Below are 11787 nucleotides of genomic sequence, written 5' to 3' on the forward strand. Positions count from 1 at the left end.
GATTTTTTATGAAGAAAATGTCCTAATAAGGCCATTAAGCAAATAAAAGCAAAAATCATGAACGAATTCAAACAATATATCACACATTATTTTGGTAATTCAGAAGATGAGAAAATGTCCCAATCTACAAAACAAAACTTTGTAACAAGTGAAGACATGACAAAAAATTGGAAATAAGAGTGATTGGAGGTATGTGGAGGAGGTTGTGAACCAATGTCGTGGGGCTTGTTTGAGGTCATGTATAGCTTTACGGAGGAGACATACATGAGTTGGATATAAGGAGTCTTCGAAGTCTTTGGGTTGAGTCATGTATATGGTTCATTAAGATTGTCATGAAGGAATGCATTGGCAACATCTAGTTGTTGGATTGACCAGATTTTGTTCAGAGCAATTGTGAACAGAGCTAAGATGGTGGTGATATTTGCAATAGGGATAAATGTTTCAGTGTAGTCAAGTCCTTGTTCCTGGCAATGAGCAGGTTATTCGTGATTTTAGGTGGATGGAGAGAATAAAAAAAATTATTAAATGATTTTTAACGGGATTAGTAAAAATAAATTATTAAATTTAATAATATCTATTTTTTAAAACTCTAATATAATTCTAATCGAGTTTCTTAATGAGTTTGTTCACAAGCTTTAAACGACATTGTTCATGAATATAAACGAACCGAAAGCCAAGTTGTTCAAGCTCGTTTATTTAGCTATCGAGTATTTATCAAAAGTGTTCAAGTTTGTTCGTTTATCTTATCAAACGAACATGAACAAGCTCTTATCGAGCTAAGCCACAAGTAGCTCGTCGAACACTCGATTCATTTGCAGTCTTGCATCCATGCATTGTTAAAGTTAAGGCAATACAAGCCCAACTTATAAACCATAAGTCACTTCTTTCTCCATTGGATAAAGCTTACCTCCTTCTTTATAAGAACTATAAAGTAAGCCCCTTACATTTTTTGTAAGATAAAGATATCACCATTTGGGCAAACTATTTTTTTTTTTTTAGGGCGGACAAAACTTCAAATTTAGAGTGTGCCCATTTGCCCACCAAGGGCTCTATGGGGATCTGCGCATGCTAGTGTGGTGTAATTGTAAACATTAAAGTGATTTGAAATCAATATCTAATTGACATGTATGCACACATGTTAGAATATGTTGTATAAAATATAGCATATCTCATACTTGTTTTTATATAGTTAGTTTATATTACTACTCCATTCTTTTAATTGTTCATATTGCATGTATCATTCCTTTGTCGTTTATGCTTTGATAGATATGAATTATTTGTTGAGTTTGATTTATTAAACTCACATGCTATCTTTTACAACAGGTCCTGCATACGTGTTTGATGAACCATCACCTTAGGAGAAGGGTTACCAGTAGTAGACTATTTTTTTGATATTTATTATTTTGTTATAGTTTATTTTTTACTTTTGATTGAGGGTTGGGTAGTTTTTTTCCCATGTTTTTTGCTATATTTATATTTTTGTTAACTTGTATGAGAACAACTATTATTTGGATGTATTGATTTTTTTAAATTCTATTAATGAATTGATCTTTTATATATATATATATCCTATTGCATCTCTTTTTTTGGGACATTTAGGCTATTTAAGGCAAATTCACACACACAATGCATACAAAAAGACTCGAACCCAATACCTCTTAGTTGGAAAGGTGACCTGTGTCCTATTGCATCTCTTGTATATGCATGTTTTTTTTTGTGAATACAAAACATGTATTTCTATCATTTTATCGTGTCCTGCATTACCGAGATGTACCGCCTTTCAAACCCGAGATGTGACATGAAGCTCGGATGCAATGTGCATGTTGATTGAGGTGAGCTCAAGCCATACTAATTTGGGCTTTGATTTGATTAATGAGTGAATTTGAACTCGAGCTTAAGCTTATGCTCTATTTAATGAATTTGAATCAGTTCAAGAATCAACTTATTTTTTAAAGTAAGAAAAATAAAACTAATTCAAATATTTATTGTAATAGCTTGATAAAAATAGAAATTATATTAAAAATAATAATAATCACATATGACATGATTTAAAATATTTTTAATAATTAGTATTTAAATTGGAAAACTTAATACATTTTATATTAATATTAATTAAAGCAACTGACTGACTCAAATTTATTTCCTTGACATCAAATTTGGCTTACGAGCAAGTCCGACCTGCTCAAGTTGGGTTGCCTCGGTTACTCCTGCACGAAGCTACCAAAGGCGGCTCTTTCTCTAATAGAATCCCGAAATCTTCTTCGCGTCGCCGGAGAACAGCTAATAAGTGTGAACCTTAGGCTTAGAGGCTTGAATAAGAGAAATCATCGGAATAGTAGAATCATCATGTGGGTCGAAATTCTCTGTGGGCTGGTAGTATACAATATTTTCCGGCGATTCTTTTTTGGCGATGCTGAAGTCCCCGACGTCGACGCCGGAAGCTCCGATCTCTTTTTTGCGGTCGCCGACAGGTTCTTGAACCCTATTTCCCTTTTTGTCTCCGCCAGGTTGTGAAGCTAACTTCCTGAATTGAATAGGTTGGAGAAAATTTATGGCGGTAAAGCTTATGTCGGGCTCAGGATTCCCGATCCTGATACCAGTTCTCGGCAGCACATAGACGTTGTTCTGGTTAACAAGAGGTTGGTGCTTCTTGGTTTTGTAACGCCTCTATCCTTTTTATTTTAGTTTCGTGTGTGATCAAAGAAGGGATACTTCTGTCTCAGGGAAGTGATGGTGGTGGCGGTTAGAAACTTTTCTGGGTTTGTGGTCGTCGGAGATGGTGGAAATTGGGTTTGCACTAAAGACAAGAAGCATAAGCCTGAGACTTTTCCCGATCCGGTGAGGTTTCCATGTAATGGAATGCGTTATCTCGGGATTTCGAAATCTTTGCTCTTTTCAGCATGACTATGGGTTCATTTTGATAGATTTTTGTTGATGCCGCAGAATGGTTTGGATTTATATCAAGTATTTTGTTTTTCCAAGGCTGATAAAGAGTGAAAATTGATTGGTTTCAGTTAGTAAATCCATACTTATCTGTTCACCCTCTTTGTTCATTTCGATTCATGCCTTGATTTTGTTGATTTATCTGCTCCGTGGTTTCCTGGATTATGTTCGTTTATCTGCCTTGGGTTTTTTATTTGGTAACTTGTTGAAACTTTTTTGTTGTTTGATGGCTATATATTCATGATATAATGCTACTGCTGTCAATGTCCTTTCTGAAAATCAAATGCCATAACAGTATCGTTAGGGCTTGCTAGCGCTCATTGATAATGGAGTTGATATGAAGTCTGCAATTTTTCTCGCGGGACTTGAATTGTTCATGCTTCGGGAAAAAAGAAGAAGAAGAATTGAATTGTTAGACAGCACGAATACAATCAGTTTTCCTTATATTGTCATCTTATTCATATTTCTAGAAAGAAGTTTTGTTTAATTTAAAAAATCTTCCTACTCAGTCATATTTCTAGAAAGACGCTTTTTTACTTGTTATTCCCAAACTAATTGCTTAAGAAATGTCGGTATTAATATGACGGAGATGAAGTTGGTTTATCATCAAATGGATTTTCTTGGCATCACTGGATAGCCTCAACATGTCATTGAATGTATTTGAATCATGGTTCTTCTGATTTTGAGTTTCATTTCTTTAGATAGGATGGTGAAATGTCTGGCAGCAATTTAGGCTTCGTTTGGGATAACTTTTTTACTGCTTCTTAAAGTAGCTTTTTAGTTAAAAAATTTAAAATTTTCTACTAAAAAGCTGTTTAAGAAGTAGTAAAAAAGCTATCACAAACGAAGCCTTAATCTTTTATAGAAGTGAACTTGATGATAAATGGATTCTGTATCTCATTGCTTTGCATTTCTATCATTCTCTTATCATCATGATGCAATTTTGGCTGCATTCATCATTTCATGTTGTTGGTAAGAGCAGGTTTTTATGTGCCAAAGTGTAATGCCAGGTTTTGGAAACTGCAAGACAAGTTGAAATTCTTCAGTCGTATTTGGAGTTGCGGGGAGTATCTTTACCTAAAGGGAGTTTGATTGGCAAAGTTATTCTCCCAAATCCAAACTGCAGGTAAAATTAGCAAGCCAATCTGGTATTTTTCACCAGAAATGAGGTTCCTCTCATACATTAAGCATTATCATATATTTTTTATTGCTGAACTCTGCTGTATTTTTTAGATTTTCTTGGACAACGAAGTAACAACTGACAACCCAATATTTTTAAGATTTACAATACACATTATCTGTTGTGACGTGCTAAAAACATTTTTTACCCAAGTTCTGAGACAATATTTTGCCTCACATTTCATGTTTTCAAAAGCTGAAGAGCTCAAGCTTTTTGCTCCTGCCTCATTTTTTGGAAATTTTACTTGGTCCGGTAACCTGACGTAGCTCTACATTCGGTGAGCAGTAAACAGGCGCCACGTGTTCTCACTATTTACCGCGCGGCCCGACAACCCGACCCGGAACGGACCCGAGAGTTTGCGTATTGCTCGGTATTGCTAGGTATTGGTCGATTTTGCTCGACAAAAAATGAAAATTACCATTATGTGAAGACCAATACCTAGCAATAATGAGCAATACCGAGTCCTTTTAGGTATTACTCGGTATTGGTCTTCACAGAGCGGTATTTCTTGTTATTGCCAAGCAATACCTAGCAATATCGAGTAATACCTAGCAATACCGAGCAATACGCGAACATAGTAATCCCGGATTTTGGTCCGAGTCGGGTCGTCGGGCCGCGCGGCAAAGAGTAAGAGCACGTGGCGACATATTATTGGCTACCGGACGTAGAGCTACATCAGGTTACCTGACCTAATAAATTTTCCATTTTTTGGCTTTGAAGATTAATCTGCTTCCAACGGATCAATGTTATACAAGTAGAATGTTAGTTTGATTCTCAATCTTTTAAATCTAATGTAGATGGAACTTGAGCCATTTTTCCTTTAAAGAAATTCTTATTCCTTATTTACCACACTTGCATTGCTTTTACAATCAATGCCTTCTACTCACTACACTTGCAGGCATAATAGGTTCTATTTTTCTACTTTCCATACTTGTAATGGCTCTGGAATATGGAAAAAACTATAATAGAATGGATTATATTGACCACACTTTACATATGCCAGCCTTCTTCGTCTCGTCAAAAGTTTTTGTTATTTTGTTTAACATGTGTTGGTATTTTTGTATATTGACCTCAATTCAATAAAACTCATCTTGAGTTCTTTTTTCTTTTAAATTATCCAGGCCAGCTTATTCTATTACTTTTCAGCCCGAGGTTGTTTCTTTTGACAAGTGGGTGGGGTTGAAATCAGAAGAAAAACTTGGGATTTCTTCTTGGATCAAAGATGTTTTCCGTGGGAGCAAAGGTAAAGGACAGGACGACTGGTACCAAAAGCTTCACTTTGTTCTTAACACAGCTCCTATGTGGGACAGGTATTAGATCTAAATGTATCTTTTTATTTTGAGGATGTATAAAACGAAGCATCTTCTGTGAAGTTTTATAAAAGTTGCATAATTAGTTATGGCTGTATTTGCGATTTTAAGCCTTCGTGGATAATATGTTTAGCAGTTGTTTTCTTAGCTTTTGTTTGTTTGGCCTTCACTTAAAAACTAAGGAATTGTTGTAAACTTTGTTGCATGCCTAATGTTCCTCAGAAGTTTTAATCTTTGGCAATTACTTTTTGTTAAGTTCTTTATGTCATGAAACTATAGCAAGTAAAAAGATAATAGACAAGGTTGAAATGATGATTGGTAGTTATCATTTGTTATTGCCTTGTGGGTGCTCCTGATTTTGTTCAAATTTGACACAATTGAAATTCTATTCGTAGGAAATCAAAGAACAGTTGCTTGCTGATTATGTTGTTCAACATTCTTTTTTATTTCTTCAAATTTATTCAATCAATACAATATTATCATTTGGGTTCTATTTTTAGCATTTGCTTTTTTTATTTAAAGAAAGAAAGTTGTAAAATTATTTAGTGGTTTGTGATGTACAAAATTTCAAGTCCCCTTACATGATTTCATACAACACATCATAATAGTTGCATTACAGAATGCCAACTCCGAGCCATCCTACATTAAATTAGTATAAGAACTTATTGTTGCATCATCATATCTACTAAATATATGATGTATTAATTGGGTCAGTAAAGAGATATACTTAATGATATATAAATGAAATTAAGTAGATTATCATCCTATACAACTTTTTTTTAAAAAAATTTGAGGTTCAAAATTACATTCTTACATTTAATGGGAGACATATTCTTAAAAAAGTCTTAAATAAATCAATAATTTGATTTTTTTTTTTTGAAATATAGAATTTGATTCTCAAAAGGTTGAAGAAGTCAAATGAAAATAAGTGGGACATGCTGAATCATTTTGTTAAGTTGTTTCTTCATTTTTCTTTTTTTATTCTTTTTTTTTTTAATTTTTTTTTTTAAATTTTGTTAAGTTGTTTCTTCATTAAAGGTCTTGAGCAAGAAATTAGGGATGAACAAAGCTTCAATTCGCTAAAATTTTCTTACGAGGCTGCATACATAATTTTTTATATTGAGGAATATTACAACTGCTTTCTTATTTTGACTTCTTTACCTTCGCCAATTCCAAAAGAAAACTTAGCAGCAACTCATCTAAAGCCTATGAAAAAACATTAATGCAAGAATATGATTGAAATTGATCGAGTAAAAAAAAATTGTAGTTCATGAATATTTTTTCAATGATATTTTAGATGTAAAAAATGATTTGCAATTATAATATGAATTTACATCTGATGATTTTGAATCTAAATTTACACAGATATTATTACGTAGACTTGGAGATTGAGTCTATATTTGGACAATGGCTAGAATTGGAGTTTGAAAGCAATATTGCTGGTTTCTAATGTTGTTTGATTCTACATTTGAATTTGAAATTGAACCAATTATATATATTATAGTTGATAAATCAAATGTGCAATCTAAAATATAACTCTTAATGAATTATCTCTTGATATTATTCCTTTTTTTCCTATTATGAATGATCAAATTAATGTTGTTTTTTCCTTGATTCTTGGTTTAGAGGCACCAGGAATATAAATTCGTAGAATAAATCTCATGATGAGAGATAAGAAGTGTCAATATTTCAAGATTTTTATTTGATTATTATATTAGCATTTGGATTCTATTTCTTGTAGTTGTTGCTTATATTTAAGGGTTGTTTCGTTGCAAGTATTTGTAATGTATAGTAAACCAAATGTTAGGGTTTTGAATTTTTGGGTGTTTGATTGTACGGAAAGCAAATGCAGATTAATCTTTTGAGGTATTTCAAATTCCTTACCTAATTCATTTTTAATGTTTTTAAAATTGGTTTAACTTGAGTGAATTCCAAATACATTGAAAATGTGAAGCTTCACCTGTCGTCGCTACCACTCGCCGAAGCCAACTGTTGTCTGTCATTTGTCGTCACAGGCACCACTGTCACAGCTGCCTCTATGCTCTATCACCATCGATTAGCACCACTATTGTTGCCACCAGCCACCATTGCCAACTGCTGCCTAACATCGCCACCTTTGGCTGTCACCTCTAATCACCACGGTTGATGCCAACAACCGTTAATGCCGCCATTGCAAATGCCATTGGCAGCCATCACTTTTGCCTCCATTGAATACCATCTTTGTTGGTCACCGACCATTGCCATCACCACCACTATCGGTTGACTCTACCATTAGTTGCTATTGTTGGCTTTTATGCCCACTGTCATATTTTAAATATTAATTTACTTTGCAAGTAACAAAACATAAAAAAAAATAAACTCTTATTTTATAAGAAACCAAATTCCGACAAAGATTTTCAAATACATGATTTTACTTTACATAATATTTTGAATAAATTGGATTTCCAAATGCTTGCATCTTAAGGACCCCTTAAAGAAAGGAGGTTGTTGAAGCATTTAGTGATTTGTGATTTGCAAATCCTCAACTTTCCAGACATGATTTCATACAACACATCATAGTTGCTTCTTGAAAATTTCAATGAGAGAGGATAGTACAAATGAAAAATAGTCTGATTAAATTTTATTCCGTATTTTATATAATTAAAATAAGACGAGAAACTATACATGACTGGATTGGGAAACCACTATCAAGGAAGAAATAAATTTTAAACCAATTTTTAATTATGAAATCAACAATTCAGTACTCAATAAAAATAGAATGTTGTCTATAGATTGCTGGATTGTTGTAGATAAAACACTATTGCCAAATTTCTTCAAATCAATTTAATTATTATATTATCATCAGGGATTTAATTTTTGTATTTGTTGTTTACATTCAAATAAAGCAAGTTATTGAAGTATTTCGTCATTTGTGATTTGCAAATCTTGAATTTCCTGGCATGATTTTACATGATACATCATAATAGTTTCTAGAAAATTAGAATGAGAAGAGATGATAGTAGAAAATTATTAAAAATTGTCTGACTTAATTTTATTTCCTTATTCTTTGTAAGAAATAAGATGATAAGTTATACATTAATAGGCAGAAAAATAACTATGGAAAAATTTGGAAGCTAATGTTTAATTATGGAATTCACAATTAACTCAGAACATAAATGGAATGTTGTCCATAGATTGTTGGAGATAAAAAGCTGTTGTCATTTTAATCCACAAATTTCTTCAATTTATTTGATTATATTATCATTTGGGTTTTATTTCTTATATTTGTTGTTTACATTCAAAAAAAGCAAGTTGAAAGTATTTAGTGATTTTTGATTTACAAGTCCTCAAGTTCCTAGCTGATTTCATACAACACATCATAATAGTCTCTTGACTTTTTCCGTGTAAAAAATAAGATGAGAAACAATATAGAAATAGGTAGAGAAATAACTATCAATGAAAGAAATAAATTTGAAAGCCAATATTGAATTATGGAATCTAGAATTAACTACTCATAAAAATGAAATGTTGTCCACGTATTCCTGAATTTTGAATATAAAAAGTTATAGTCATTTTTAACCATAAATTTCTTCAATTTTTTATTATTATTATATTATCATTTGAGTTTTATTTCCTATATTGTTGTTTACATTCAAAAAAAGGAAAATTGTAAGTAATTAATGATTTGCAATTTACAAGTCCTCAAGTTTCTGTCATGATTTCATACAACTAGGGGTGTAACCGAGTCAAGCTGACTCGTGAGCCGGCTCGAACTCGACTCGTTAACGAGCTCGCGAGCCGAGCTTATCGAGCTTCGAGCTCGAGCTGGAGCCTATAATCGAGCTCGAATGATAAACGAGCTCAGCCCGACTCGACTCGAAAGCTTATCAAGCTACTCGATTATATTATTTATAATATTATAATTTTTAGAATATTAAAAATCATATAATATGTTATAACTTATATGATAAAAAAACCCTAGCCCGCTGCCCGCCGCACATCTATTCATTTCGCCCTAACTACACGCGACGCGTCGTGCGGCCTCTTCTCCCTCGGTCGACCGAACAGGTGCCGACAGCCGAGTCCGCCGGATCTCCGTCGTCCTCACATCTATTTATTTCTTATACAATTATTTTTTTTTAAGAAGTTAAAAGTTAAAGTTGTGTTAGAAATAAATTTCTTCATTATATATTTATATCGTTTACATTATATATTTATTTCTTCATAATTTAAAATAAATTTTAATTAACTGTCATAAAAAAAACTTCAAATTTAAAATAAATTTTATTAACTGTCATAAAAAAATTTAAAAAAACTTAAAATTTTGATTGAGGCTCGAGCTTTCGGGATTGTTTTGAGGCTCGGAGTTTTTTCGGAGGTCCGAATTCTCGAAGCTTGGTATTTTTAAAACGAGTCGAGCTCGAGCTTATTAATCGGCTCGAGCTTCAGAGCTCATGGAGAGTTAAACGAGCCAGGCTTGATAAAGCCAGCATCTCGACTCGACTCGACTCGTTTACACCCCTACATACAACACATCCTGAGAAATTTAAAATGAGAAGAAATGTATAACTGAATTTTAGTCTCTTGTTCAGTGTAAAATATAAGATGTGAGTTGTATTTAAAAATGTAAAGAAGCAACTATTCAACAACAACAACATCAAGCCTTTATCCCACTACGTGGGTTGCTACATGAATCCTTTTTCCCCATTGTGTCCTATTTAAAAGTCAAATTCTCATTAAATCTAAAAAGAAAGGTCATTTATAAATATTTCTAAACCAAGTCTTTTTAAGTCTACCCAACCTTTCTTAACATAAGTCAAATCTAATACCTCTACCTCTCACTAACGGGTCATCGGAAGGCCGCCCGTTTATATGGACCAAACCATTTAAGGAGACTCTCTCTAATCTTATCTTCTACTGAGCTACCCCAACCTTTTCACGTATATGCTCATTCGTATCTTATCTCTAATGGTAAAGCCACTCATCCACCTCGAGCACTCCCATCTCTTCCACACTTAACTTAGGAATTATGCTTCTCTTTTAATATCCAACATTCGGCACCATAAAGCATTGCAGGCTTCACTACATCTTATAGAATTTTCCTTAAGTTTGGAGGGGTACCATTTTCTATCATATAACAAGCCCGTTGCATTCTCCACTTCAACCATCCAACTTGAATTTTCTGATAATATCCCCATCTATTTCACCATCATCTGAACAATAATCCAAGATATCTAAAACTGTTGTACTCTTATTAATGACTTGATCCGCGCAAAGTCACAATCCCCTCACTTAGGTCTATTACTACTAAAATTACACTCCATATATCCGTTTTAGATCTACTCAAGCGAAAACACTTTAGACTCTATAGGTTGACCTCCATAATTCAAGTTACATTAAAAAAGCAACTATTAATGAAAAAAATAAATTTGAAAGTCAATCTTGATTATAGAATCCATAATTATATACAAAAAAAATTCATTGTTTTTTGTAGTGTTGTAAATAGAAAGTTTTTTGTTCACAGATTTTCAAATTTTTACAGATGAAAAAATTGTTTGTCCATTAATTGCTAGTTGATACAGATTGAGAGGTGTTGGCCATAGATTTAGTTTATTGGACACTCCTCCTCAAGCTAGGTTGTTTATGGTAATAATGCCCCATCTTGCTGATTCAATTATCAAAAACTCATTTATAGATAAAAACTTGGTGGGATATTTGTATTCTAAGAGTTTGTTGGAACATAATCTAATTAGGCTAACAACAACAACATCAAGCCTTTACTAACTATGTAGTTTGGCTACATGAATTCTTTTTCTCCATTGTGACATGTTAAGATCATGTTTTCATTAAATCTAATAAAAATATAGATGAGGACATCACGAATCAACGCCACGATCTTGAGTTATTTATTTATATTTTCTTACTAGTTTATTTTATATTGTTGTTTTCCCTTTATACCCTTTACGGTGGTCATGTAGTATTGTAACCCGAAGGGTATTTAGTCTTTTATTTCTTTTATTTTAATGAGGCCTTTTATAGGCTAGTTGTTTTGTATTTTGAGAGATGAATGTTAATGAAAATTTATTCTACTTGTCTGATCTCTTAGTGAGTCATGAAGAGAATTGATCTTTTGTGAGTTTCATGAGAGGAGAGACCCGATGAGGGTATCCATACCGTCAACCTTTGGTGATTCCAAGGTTTCGCTGTTTTTACGATCTCTTGTGGTTCGTTAGATTAATTTTATCTTATTTATTTTTCTTTCATCTCTTTCTCCCCCACTCCATCCACCACCCTTCCAACCTCCCCACCACCTGGCTCAACCTCCTCCACCCAATTCATTCTTTCTAGCTCCACCGCCTAAATTCCACCCACCTA

General features: G+C 33.2%; 1 protein-coding gene across 1 annotated transcript in view; it reads left to right on the forward strand.

The window, feature by feature from the left end:
- Positions 1-2170: 2170 nt before the first annotated feature.
- The window catches only part of LOC110092974, a 26524-nt gene continuing 16907 nt past the window's right edge, over positions 2171-11787 (forward strand). The window contains exons 1-5 of the mRNA XM_020817697.2: positions 2171-2471; positions 2538-2639; positions 2724-2838; positions 3954-4069; positions 5245-5433. Coding sequence (XP_020673356.1) covers positions 2347-2471; positions 2538-2639; positions 2724-2838; positions 3954-4069; positions 5245-5433 — 647 coding nt within the window. The 5' untranslated portion in view covers positions 2171-2346. The remainder of the gene's footprint in view (positions 2472-2537; positions 2640-2723; positions 2839-3953; positions 4070-5244; positions 5434-11787) is intronic.

The sequence above is a fragment of the Dendrobium catenatum genome, unplaced genomic scaffold (genome assembly GCF_001605985.2).
Source record: "Dendrobium catenatum unplaced genomic scaffold, ASM160598v2 original_scaffold_161204, whole genome shotgun sequence".
Taxonomy (NCBI): Eukaryota; Viridiplantae; Streptophyta; class Magnoliopsida; order Asparagales; family Orchidaceae; genus Dendrobium; species Dendrobium catenatum.